Here is a 13,392-nt window from a genome sequence, read left to right on the forward strand (position 1 = left end):
TGTGTTTGTGGTTAATGTGTGAGAATTGAGTAACAGGTTGATTTGATGCCAGATGGCTGTGATTAACACGCCAAATAAAATATATCGACTTTGTCTGAATGGTGGTGCTTTTACTACAGCGCAGTGAATGCAAGTTGGCCACTATTCATGGCATGACACGCAGTGTCAAATATTGTTGCGTTGAATAGCCTGAAGGAAGGCAAGTCTGTGATGTCTAATGTAACAACCTATTATATATCTGTGGTGCAACTACCTTGCCTGCTCAAAGAGCAGAGCTTCGATGGTATGAGCAGTGATCAGCTGGTGGATCAGAGATAAAGCAGTGCCAGCAGCAGGAACATTTTTTTTAAACTGGTCATCTTGGCGACAAACTTTGATCTTTGCAGCTGAACTTTGGCCAAATTGTTGCTGTTAGGTTTTGGGCCACAGTAACAAAGCATACAGCAAAACAAGTGAAGTGAAAGGTGCCTCGAAAAGAAACTTGTTGTGTTATCTGAATCAACATTCACAAAGACACATACACTGTATACTTTTTATAATAGCTTATTGATCCACTCATAGCTCTGTCTTGGCCTCGCACTTTTTTATTCCAATATATATCCTTCCAGATGCTACGTATTGAGCCCTCAATAAGTAGGAATTAATATCAATAACTACATCCATATCAGCTTTTTCTTATAGGTCACATCTTGGTCGTGATTTTATTTGTTGTCTGAAAGGCAGAATAAACTGTAAACAGGACAAATGATGGATAGGTATTTTAGAAGTGGTAAAGCTCCTCACACAGGCTGGGAGAATTCAGGGGCCTCATCGTTGATGTTTGCCATCCTCACACGGACCGTGGCAGTGCCAGAGTGAGGCTCGTCCCCGCTGTCCGTCGCCATCACCACAAATTCATACAGATGGTTAGGCCTCTCATAGTCCAGCCGGCCAGCTGGGAAAACAGTCCCATGGGGCGAAATGCTGAAGTCCGGGCTCAGGGTGTAATAGGTGAGCTCAGCGTTTAACCCCGAGTCACAGTCCGTGGCCAACACTGGCGGGAGGGAAAACATCACACAAGGACCATCAATTTACAGTTAATCGAAATGAGCTGATGAGATGGCATCAGCTGATGACTATGTTGACATCTCTGTATATCATTATCTCTTCATGGCTTTGCAAAACATGTAATAGATCATGAGCTCTGACAGCTACAATTACGAGCACGCAAACTGCACTGTGCCCCTTCCATCATTTGCAAAAATGAGCTTAATAAAAACAGCAAAAAGACCGAATGAAATGAACCAGATGTTTTTTTTCTTCTGCAGGGAGTGTTGGGAAATGATTATGTTCTGAGGTAATTACACAGAAATACTATAGATTTGTTTCTAATGTGTGATGGGATTACAGCCACATACATTGACACCCTTGGTTGCAGTGCAACTTTAAGATTGCTGTTTGGTGAATTTCACTTAAACTCACTATTTCTTAAGATAAGTTAAGATAAGATAAGATAAGATAATCCTTTATTAGTCCCGCAGTGAGGAAATTTACAGGATCACAGCAGCAAAGTGGACAGTGCACACAAGATACAGAGTAAAAGTAATAAACAGTAAAGAATATCAACTAAGTAAAAATAGACAGTACACAGCCCCTCTGGCTCATACCGCTTGCATGTTGCATATTCTTTTGATGTGTTTATCAAGTATTGTCAAGTATCGGCACCAGCAGCCAATGCTTGATTCTTTCCTCAATGTTATGTTGTAGCTCAAGACTGGCAATTTACTATACACTCTTTGCATAGTGTGTATAATGTGACAGGCTCAGTAAATGTTAAAGAATTAAAGCAGTAAATTTACCTTAAACCTCACTGTCACAAGTGCTTTTAACTCAAGATTATTTATATATTCTCCTCCTCAGTGGATAAAGTGTAAGTGATAGCCTCATTGTATACAAGTATTCAGCTGTGTCTTTGCCCAATAGAATGCAAGCTGACGATGTAATGGGGATTTCACTCTCTTGGTGCCTCAAAACTTTGACATTTCATTAGTTAGCGTGCAGTCCAGCACATTGCGAAATTAACTTGTTTTCTCTCTTTCTTTCAGGTTTTTTGCCCCTTTGATCTGAGTTGTTTTGGGGCATTCTGGGCTTTGGTCAGGGGCAGTTTTATTGAAATACAAACTCACACATTTTCATGATGTATCAGCCAGTCTATTCGTAACAAAATGATCTAACTTTCCCGTAGGTAGCTCTTTCAGAAGACTCCATGTCTTCACTCACTCCCCCTTTGATCTTTCCTCTGCGGAGTTCTTCCTGTTGTATTGGATGTTTTATTTTTTGTTGATGCATTGGTTTGTATTGGGTACCATTCTCTCCTTCCGCTGGCTCTGCATCGCTAACAATTCCTATTGCTCCAGGCTGTGTATTCGAAGGATTTAAGATTAAATTAGTTCAATTTTTCTCACCGAGAATCCGCTAGAAACAATTGCCCAGCCAGAGATTCTCCCAAATCCCTTATGTTAGTCCATGGGGGACTAGAGTCCCACAGGTGCAGGAACAGTTGACAAGAACTAAACAGTCAATGTGGAGAAATCCTGAACAATGGTGCATTTCCTTACTTTTTCTGAACTTTATTTTTTCCTTGAGCCCCTGTTAATTTGCGAGTAAAGTATAAGTGAATGTACAAAATTCTTAAATCCTGTTGAGGTACTTGTTTATTTAATGCTGTAGCTTAATATTGCAAAGGGATCTTAAAGGTACTGTATCTAAAAACAGAAATCTCAAGAGTGCAATCAGAAGTGTAATTTTTTCAAACTAGAAAAAGGGGAAGCACATATAGAAGCACAAGTTACATTATAAGGAACATAATGAAACAGAAACTGAATCTAAATAATTTTACAGTAAATTTCTACTCTTCCCTCATCCAGAACGATTCTTTATTGGTGTGTATTTTTACAAAACATCTCTGCTCAAGTTGAGCAGTGGCAATGGCAAGACATTCGCCTTCAGCCTCATAATTGATAATTATAAGGTAGCCTCATGCAGTAACAGATAAATTGGCATGCCATCATTCACACAGTACATAATTAATCAAAACAAATCAATGCTGACTTTGTAGCAGCTAGTTTAGCTCAGTATTACTGAGCCTACATGAGCACAGATCTGAAAGATCTATTAGTTTCCTTCAGTATGGAAAAATGGAAGCATTATGGGTCAATAAGCTGAAACAATGACTCAAGGTCTGAAATGCAGCGTTAGCTTTCTCACAGTTGTTTTTTTCAGTGGATAAAGTGAGTTTTTGGATAGTTTCTCTCTACACTTCAAAAAGAAACAGATGGATGTGAAATATGGGGTCAGAGGAGTCTCACCCTGCAGCAGGGATGTTGCCGTGGTTACAGTCTCAGGGACTCCATCCACACTATAGATAGATTGCAGGAACTCTGGGACACAATCATTCTCATCCGTTATCAACACCTGAACCTGATTAGTGCCAGTGCGATGGTTTAGAAAGAGAGGAGAGGAGTAGAGAGAAGAAGATCGGGAGAGGAGAGGAGAAAAATCAGAGTAGAAGAATACAAAATTAGCTTCTCTTTAATAACCCTCACATCCAGGAGACAACCATAGGAAATTCTCTGAACAGGAGGCTGACCGCAAAGCTTAATCTAAATTGCATTTTATAGTTTCTCAAGTTGCCAGTTCAACAAATCCTTTATCTTCCACTTCATGATTTTTCTGAGTCAAAAATAGAAAATTTCTGAGCATGTGTGTTTTTTCCACAAAGGCCCTCAGTCGACTAGCCCCCCCCACTCCACCCCAAACAAGCTCCCTGTCACCACTGTGTGTAAAGTGTGAAGTGACAGCATGAGTAATAGTCCTGAAATAGCTGTGATAGTTTTTCCCAGTCTCCATCTTCTACCCCATAACATGCAGCTGAACAGAGGGAGATTTTTGCCTGCCGAATCAGTGCCTGACATGATAATTGGGTAACAAAATCTTTGAATTAATAATTCAGGTGATCCTGAATTCATGAATAGTTTATCTAGAAATGTTCGTTTTGCGAATGAGGTTTTCGGATTATGGGTTCTTATGCCAAGTGCCTCGGAGTGTGTGCTACATTTTCCACAGTTCATCTCCAGATCACACTCTCAATAACAAGCATTTACTGTGACACAAAGAAAAAAGGGTGAAACAAACTGTAGAAAAAAATCACTTGGGCCCTCGGTTGACTTGCTAACATTTCAAAACCACTCAGCCACGCAATTCCTGCAGACTGAAACAAACTCTGCTGCTTCTCTTCTGTGGTTATCGCCAAGTAGTGTGATGTCAATAGGTCGGCGCTGAAATCAGATTATTGCCGTTAATGCAGACTTGTCAGCCGCATAACATTTCGGTGAAAACGGGTCTGAGAGCTTTGAGAAAGTCCAGTGAGAGAGCACGGCGCAGCAAATCTCAGCAGGAAAGCACATTTCGTATTTCAGTTTATTTCAGCAGTTAGAGTAAACGCTAGTGCGACAGATGCAATAATAATACATCACAGTAGACCTCAGCTGTGGGCTTAGTTGACCTGAGTGCATGAACTCGTATGTGACTCATGCTTGCTGCCTGTATCATTCTCTAATAAACAAACCTCTGTGGCAGTGCTGAGGCTGCCTGGCTCTTCGCTAGCTCGCACCATCAGCAGGTAGCGTCGCTGGTCACTCTCGTAGTCTAGCGTCCTGGTCAGACTGATCTCCCCCGTCTCCTGTCTGATGCTGAAAAGGCTGCTGGGATTGATCAGCAGGCTGTAGCTGATTGACTGCTGCTGGAAGGAAATGGCAAACACCACCACGAAGCTGCAGAACACAGAAAAATAATTAAAAAAAGGAAAGGAGAAACAGTCTTTATTATTCGATTTCAGTTGCGTACATGCTGGATTAAAATCGAAATCCTCTTTTCCTACATCAGCACAGCACTGTTACGAAATCAATTACTGTATGGCCCATTGACTGTGTGCTATAAACACAGTCAATCAGTACTTGTCTGTTCTGTGTAATAACGTCACGCTATTATGCAGATATCAATGTTTATTTTTACGGTTTAGAGAGTTTGCGTTCCCCTAATGGTGTGAGATGATGATATGTCAATTCATGCTTGAGTGCACTGGTATGACCAAATGAATATTCATCAGCATGAGGCTTAACAGGTAGCGTTTGGAAATCAACACGTAAGACAAGAGTGTGTATTACTGCATGTCTGCATTAGTTATTATAAGACTTGTTTTTGCGGAGACATTTATGCATGCATTTTCAATTTCAATTGTGAAAGATGAAGGGTGTTATATGTAAAACTGTCCTTTTGTAAGTGAATCAGTATACTTTCATGCATGCATCCCCCCTACTTTTCAGCAATTCAAAGATATAAGGTGCACTGACAATACCATTTTTTATATTGCTCTGCCTTATTGTGTTCTTCAGTACCAGGCAATTATACCTATTGAGGCAACAATAAAGAATCCGACAAAGAGTGTTTGGTGATAACCACAAGGGAATAGGCCAAATGTGAATAAAAGCCCCAGCATAACTGTTTAGCTATAAGGAAAGACATCAAAAGATATCACATTACTGCAATTTATACTGAAAAGGCCAAGGCCAAATACCGACACAATGTTGGCAATAACATACAATTAAATCCATATATACTATATATATACAGGACTGTCTCAGAAAATTAGAATATTGTGATAAAGTTCTTTATTTTGTGTAATGCAATTAAAAAAACAAAAATGTCATGCATTCTGGATTCATTACAAATCAACTGAAATATTGCAAGCCTTTTATTCTTTTAATATTGCTGATTATGGCTTACAGCTTAAGAAAACTCAAATATTCTATCTCTAAATATTAGAATATCATGAAAAAGTATACTAGTAGGGTATTCAACTAATCACTTGAATCGTCTAATTAACTCGAAACACCTGCAAGGGTTTCCTGAGCCTTGAAAAACACTCAGCTTGGTTCAGTAAACTAAATCACACGTATGGGGATTATCACAATATTCTAATTTTCTGAGACAGTCCTGTATATATATATATATATACACACAGTATACATTGTATATAGCTGCCCTAATTCATCATCCCTGTTTACGTATGTGTGAGTGAATGTTAACACATGCAGTACTCACGGCTGTCCTTCAGGCGTGTTCTCTGGTATGGAGATGGCGTAGCTAGTATTGGTGAACTGTGGCGCTCTGGCTCCTGCCACTACAGAGAGCATGGCAGGGGCACTGCGGCTGCCCAAGCCGTCAAGGGCCACAACGCTTAACAAGTACTCTCTATCGCTCTGAAGCACCAACCCTGTGGTCACCACCTGGCCTGTCTTCTTGTCCACTGCAAAGCAGCCGTCACCACCTACGGGGAAATACAATGACTTTATTTTCAAGAGCTGGATCCAAACCAATCCAATACTGCTGGCTTGAATACTAACTCGGAAATGTTACCCAAATGACAATTCGAAATAGGTGGTTCAGTCTAGCTTGGTTTGCTTGGTTAAGGCTCACAACAGATAAATGATAAAAATGATAAATAAGAAGTTTTTTATACTTATGGTGTGATTCATGTTCAAATTGCAGTTCTAATGCACTCTTTCTGTGCAATTAATTTATGTGTCAAAACATCTTAAAAGTCTGGACATAGAAATAAACAAACTAACTCAGACACTGAGTATCTTTAAACAACATAAAGGCAAGGTAACACAAGGCTCTACTATTACACAAAACCCAATGGATCAGGATATTGAAAGCCGCTTTATTAAAAGGACTTTAATTGCTACTTTGTATTCAGGCAGTATGGTGGACGTTCAATAGTGACTACAAGCTGAATTTACATTTACATGTATTCATTTGGCAGGCGCCAAAGCGGTGTACAAATGAGGTATTATCCAACAGACAACAGATTGAGAGAAGCCTGAGAATAATGTCCTCAACACTCAGTTCCATGTGTCACCTGACACGAGGAATGGTAGCAGTAGTTGTTCATTTGAAGATCGCAGCAGCGAATGAGAAGGTTCATAAACCGGACTGACTGGAAAACAATCAGCAACCACTTTGTTGGAGCGCAGAGCTCACAGCTCCCTTTTAGTTTTGCCTCCCACCTCTTAGTCTGATCTCTCACCTCCATGCTCATAGTTCCCTCCTCTCACCTCCCTCTACACAGCGCCCTCCTTCCTCCTCTCATCTACCGTCTTACAGATACCCCCTCTCCCCTATCTCTTCACAGCTCCCTCCTTACAACTCTTCCTCAAATCTTCCTTATCTCACCTCCCTCGCCCCTCCCTCCTCTCACCCACTTCCTCAAAGCTCCCTCCTTACACCTCCTTTCTCCCTCCTCTCTCCTCTCACCTCCTTCCTCTCTCTTATTTTCCCTCAGCTCCCTCCTAACAGCTCTCTTCTCTCTCCTCCCTCCTTACAGCTCCCTCGTCCCTCCTCTCACCTACCTCCTCACAGCTCCCCCTCTCTCCTATCTCCCCACAGCTCCCTCTTTACAGCACCTTCCTCTCCGCTGTCTCCTCATAGCTCCCTCCTTACAGCACCCTCCTTACACCTCCTTTCTCTCTCCTCTCTCCTCCCCTCTATCTCCTCATAGCTCCCTTCTTACAGCTCCCTCATCCTTCCTCTCCCCTATCTCCTCAAAGCTCCCTCCTCTCACCTCCCTCCATACATATCCTTCCTCTCACCTCACTCTTTACAGCTCCCTCCGCTTACCTCCCTCCTCACACCTACCAACCGAATATTTTGAGGCAACCAAAAAGGAAATTAACTTTCATGAGCTACAAATACTTGAAACTAGCCAATGAGACCATAAACCAATGGTTACAACTTTTACTGAGGAAATAAATCAGATGAAAAGTAGGGTCATTTTCTCATAGACATCTGTACAGTAGTAAAGATGAGAAAGGACCAGCGCTTGTCAGATAAGACCTGATATTTCTGATGTTATATAGTGCAAGTGACAGATGAAACACTCTCAGTGAAAGTCGATCACGATGCCTAGACTTCTTGCAGACTTTGTTGGGGCATCTGAGACGGAGCTGAGCTTTATACTAATGCGGTGCTAAACCGTAGAACTTGGTCGGATCATCAGGAGTTCAGTCTTAGAGAGTTGAAGGTGACGTTCCTTCATCCATCTTGAGGTATCACTGAGGGAAGGACAGATATATCTAGGTATCATCAGCACAGCAGTAAGCGAAACCATGAGAGCAGACAGTTGGACCTATGGTGGTCTATATGAAGAGAAGGGGACCAAACACCAGTCTATCCTTGAGGACCAAAGGGCATGATGAATGCACTTCTTCCAAATGTTCAAATTATTTTTGAAATATTCTTAATATAACAAAGAAAAACGTGATTCACTATTTGTTTACCTTCCCAAGGCTTGCTATGCAGATGATGCCATTCTTATGCACATAGCTCTTCTACTCAAGCCTCTATTGAAGTATGCCTTTAACATTCTTCAGACATTTCTGCATTACTTCAAACTTGTACTGAATGAAAGTTCGCTCTCATCACTGTACACTACATGAACATGTAGGCTGGTCAACAAGAAGAGAACTACATGCTATCATTTGGCGTGATGTGTGTGATTGTCGCTGATGCTGTTTGTGTGTGATTGTTATTGACCGGATGTGTTTTTCCGCGTGTCTCTGTTGCAAAAGCGATCTTGATCTTAGAGTAAAAGATTAAAAGAAGGTTATGGATTTTTTGGAATTTCATATCAATGGTGGCTAACCTTCTCTATATTTAAAACCTTCACACATATAAAGTTTAATTTTCTTTAAAAAGCTTGGCACTGTAGTTTTTACGTTACGTTACTCAAACAGGAGTATATAGTGCATTTGTTACATTCTTCTGTTCTGCGGTTTGACAGTTGGTGGCAGTAACACACCAACAAATGTAAAATGCGCCAAAGGCAATGCAGAAGAAGACTGCAAGCAAGCAAAAGTGGATGTAAATAATGTATCATTTTAAATATTAAAAATTGACTTGGCAAAAGTTTTAGAGGGAGGGAAATGCATTCAACACATTTTATAGACCACAAGGACCTCAAGTTTGTTTTTGGTGAAATACATTGAATGTAAACATAACTTTTGTTTGTTCACAAGAAAACTCCACAGGGTGCCTTTCAAATAAAAGATCTTTTTCCTTTACTGTTAAATACAAATAAAATGGGATCGGATAGACTGACCTCGCTCATCAAAAGGCCAGCTCTTATCCTCTCGGGGTCTTACAATTTAAGCGCAGCATAAGAGGGTTAAATAAATACATTTGTTGAAATTTGGTCTACTTTGAAGGGAAGCTATTCAGTTTGCTCAAGCCTCACTGATTGCAAAAATGTTAGCATGGTCATATAGACCATGGGTACCTTGTTGTTGTAATTGTAGTTTCATGCACATAAGAAGAGTTGAGCAACAGCTTAATGTGAGTCAAAGGGAAGTTTGTAATGTTTTGTAAAACCCCACTGGCAAGATTAGCACATCCCCCCAATCTCTGACATACCAACAAGCCTTTATCCCTTCAACCACCAGGGGGTCTACTACTCTGGCAGACTTCCAACAGCCCACTGTGTGTGTGAGTTCATGCCTGCGTGATTCTGTGTGTGTATGAAACAAAAAGAAGCAGACAGACAGACAACAGTGCATGATAAGTGTATAAACAAAAGTGTGAAGTCCTCTGGCTGTGTGCCTATGTGTGTGTGTGTGTGTGTGTGTGTGTGTGTGTGTGTGTGTGTGTGTGTGTGTGTGTGTAGAAGAGAGAGAGAGACAGGGATGGAGCTACAGAGGCAGAGAGAGGTAGGGTGACAGAGAAACTAATGGACACCTAAAGAGTGTATGAATGCATGAATGGATGTGTGAACGCCTGTGGCTGTCTGCTATGCATGGTGTTTGAGTTATATTCATTTCCAAGGCTCCATAGCTCTGCCGACCTATACTTACAACAACACAGCCTGTTTTAATACCGCTTCTCATACATCTCATGTGTGTGTGGGTGTAAACAGGAGAAAGCTTACCATCAGACAAAAAGTATTCCACCTCTCCGCTTTTGCCCTCATCCCCATCTTGAGCCTGGAGCTGGTAGACAAACGTTCTCGCGGGGGCCTCAGGGGACACTACAGCCAGGTAGGGATACGGCTTCATATTCCACTCAGGGACGTTGTCATTGACATCAGTGATCCTCAGCTTCACCTTGTTGAGGTACCAGTCCGGGCCTGGAGGATTGTGCAGAGATAGTGACGAAACTGTGGTTACTGAAAGTGACAGCTGTCATGTAACTGTGTGTGTGGAGGGGAGACAAGCAGCCAGGGGAATCCAAAGCACCGACAAGCAGCGAGTCAACTGAGGGTACAGGTATGTGAGGTTTAAATCCTCTCCAGTATATAGTAAAACATAATGCTGCTCGTTTAGCATATACAGCTCATCATTAAAAATATGTTTGGGCAGAAGCGCTTCCTGGTTTGAGGGGCTCTTTGGATAAAAAATTACAAAAAAAACTCCAAGGCACTCTCTTTCAAAGCTTGGGTCGGCAAAATTGGAGGAACCAGCAAGAGTAAGCCAGATTTTGAAATCATCCAACCGAAAAACCCAGCCCAGTGCTGCCTGCTCTTTTCTAACGAAGTAGATTGCAGCACATTCGGGTCAATTGAAATGATTGGGTGGGCTTATTACAGTCCTGAAACAGCCACAGATACCAGATTTCTTTAAACTGCTTTTGTCAGAGCAATTAATTTCGTGATTGCTGTCGGGTATAAAAGTATAAAAAAAAAGGTTTCTAAAATACATTACCTATCCCGGCTTTAAACAATTAAAATGCCTTTATTGTCATGGCATAGCCTTTTTGGCTCTCTGTCAAAGGCTTGATGCTGAACGCATGTTTAAAGGGCCAGTGTAAGATTTAGTGGCATCTGGCAGTGAGATTGCAGATTACAACCAACTAAATACCCCTCTGCTCACCCCTCCCTTCCCAAGCGTGTCGGAGATCTCTGGTGGTCTTCACGTAGTGTAAAAACACATCTACTGGCTCCTCTGCAGGGCCAGATTTTGGTTCGTCTGTTCTGGGCTACTCTCGACACATGGCTTGTGCAACATGACGGGCTCTATGAAGAGGACCCACTCCTCATGTAGATATGAAGGGCTCACGATTCTTACTTTTAGGTGATTATAAACTATAAAAATATAATTATGAATACTATACTCCATGTCTGCTAATAGATCCCCCTAAATCCTAACACACTGGACCTTTAAAAGACAGTGCCTCTGCGTTTTCTTGGTATTTTGTCAAGTCATTTTTGTATCTGCAATGGAAACTGATACCAAGACCGTCTTGAGTCAGCTTTAGAGTTTTGGTCAGAGCAAATCACCACACTATCCTGGAAATTTACCCGCTATCTTTCCACTTCCTTTTGCTTCACCATATCTGCCGGGTTGTAAGTGGATGTCAGGAGTGCTGTTTGGGCCGATGGTGGAGGCTGGTGGACGTGACATCATCCATCCATTCTCCATCAGGGCTCCCATTCAGGGATCCAGACATCCAGGTTCCCATGGGAGAGAGAGCCTCAGCCACAATCTCATCCACAAGTCTGTGTAAAGCTACCTTGATCTTCCCACAGGGGCCTAGGGATGATGCCTCATGGCTGCAGGCATTTTGTCGCCTGCACACTGCCTCACTGGAGTGAATAAGAAGATTCCAAGACTCCAATTACCTACTCGCTCACCCTGCGTCTGGGCAGACCGCAAGAGTGCAAGGAGGAGCCGTGTACAACTGCGTTGCCGTCCCTGTGACAAGAGCGTAGCGGGCTTTTTGCTGGAACTGATGGTAGTGGATCGTGCATCATGCACAAAAAAACTCCTGACATTGTCACAGGCCCGATCTAGGGCACGTTTTGGGCAAACTCTATTTCTGCAAAGTGGGGCAAGTCACAGTATTGTGAGCTAAGACACTCTATCTGCAGATATTGGCTGTGATCCTGTGTCAATGTGGCATGAAGGAATGTCAGAAGAGCTGCCAAGCAGTTGAGTATAGGCTGCGATCCACAGAGGCCATCTGCCTTACCCCTGAGAAGAAGAACCCCCTGCCAGGACAAACACATATATAAACACGATTGCAGACATTTCACGTACAGGCAAGTCATCCCGTCACAACCAGACACATGCTTGCACACTTGATGCAGTTTGATGTCTCTTTCCATCTTCCTCTCTCTCTCTCTCTCTCTCTCTCTCACACACACACACACACACACACACACACACACACACACACACATAGCAGTGCACACTTACGCAGAGAGGTGAGTTACCTAAGGGCTAATGGTAACTATGGATTTCAAATCCCATTATGTAAAAGCTCTCCTGTGTGTGACCACAGGCCATATATGTACTTTTTAATCCAAGACAAAAGCAGTAGGAGTTTGCCGTGCATCCTTTCACTAGCTGAGGGCCGACATCACCGACGTGCTGTCGCTTTACAAAACAGTTCCACCTTGTCGGTTTCACTAATATTCTGTGAGATGGTGTGTCTTTAAAGTCGATTAAAGCCGATAATAGAAAACCATATATTGGTAATGAGCGGTACATGCATGCAGCAAATGGTATAAAGTCCTCAAACTGTATGAATTGCTACAATTAATCTTTTACAGCACCTACAGTAGTCTTCGCCCAGATGAGTTGGAAAGCAGAAAATAGATGCTGAGATCACAATTTCTTTTTCAACTGGCTTACAGTTAAGATGCATTTTGATGGAAAATACAATGTGTTGCACTACAGACTAGCTCTGGAGTGTTCACAGCTGAAACACAATAGCTATAAAGTGTGTGACAGCTCCTAAAAGGATTGTTAGAGGGATAATAACAGAGGGAGGAAGGAGCTAGAGGAGAGAATTAATCTAGCTTTCTGCTCAGGCTTTAAAGTTGCTCTGCGCAGAGAAAAGTTCTGACTCGGATCTGACGATAGTTGGTTTTGGATAAATAGCCACTGTATCGTGGGGGCAGAGAAACTAATCAATGCTCAGATGCTATCTGCTTAAAATGTCGACAGCGGCAGTTCATGCAATTTAAGCCAGATCATCCTGCCCTGTAAGACGGAACAATCCTTTCGCGATGAATAATGAGAAAGGATAAAGGATCTTTTTGCAAAGTAAAGGGGTTTAAAAGGCACTTAATCAAAAATAAATCAGAGCTCCAGCATTTAACATTTAGTCGACTATCAAATCTTTGCGGGGAGCAGTGCAATACACTTTTCTTGCCTCCTGCTTGTTGGTGTCTTTCCAAACCATGTCTCTGTGGTAATGGTGGTGATAATTTTACAAGGCTCCATCTAATTAGCTTGTTACAGAGAGACTAATCAGAGCCAAGGCAGATAATTAGAGCCTATCAGCTCTGGAATGATA

At 41.9% G+C, this 13,392-nt stretch overlaps 1 protein-coding gene across 1 annotated transcript in view; it reads right to left on the reverse strand.

Moving 5' to 3' along the window:
• Nucleotides 1-13,392, reverse strand: part of LOC306698878 (neural-cadherin-like) — a gene marked incomplete at both ends in the record, with an annotated part of 75,648 nt that overhangs the window by 41,788 nt on the left and 20,468 nt on the right. The window contains 5 exons of the mRNA XM_079163369.1: nucleotides 784-1,033; nucleotides 3,348-3,459; nucleotides 4,607-4,811; nucleotides 6,142-6,367; nucleotides 10,022-10,219. Coding sequence (XP_079019495.1) covers nucleotides 784-1,033; nucleotides 3,348-3,459; nucleotides 4,607-4,811; nucleotides 6,142-6,367; nucleotides 10,022-10,219 — 991 coding nt within the window. The remainder of the gene's footprint in view (nucleotides 1-783; nucleotides 1,034-3,347; nucleotides 3,460-4,606; nucleotides 4,812-6,141; nucleotides 6,368-10,021; nucleotides 10,220-13,392) is intronic.

Source organism: Pholis gunnellus, assembly GCF_910591455.1.
Source record: "Pholis gunnellus genome assembly, chromosome: 7".
NCBI lineage: Eukaryota > Metazoa > Chordata > Actinopteri > Perciformes > Pholidae > Pholis > Pholis gunnellus.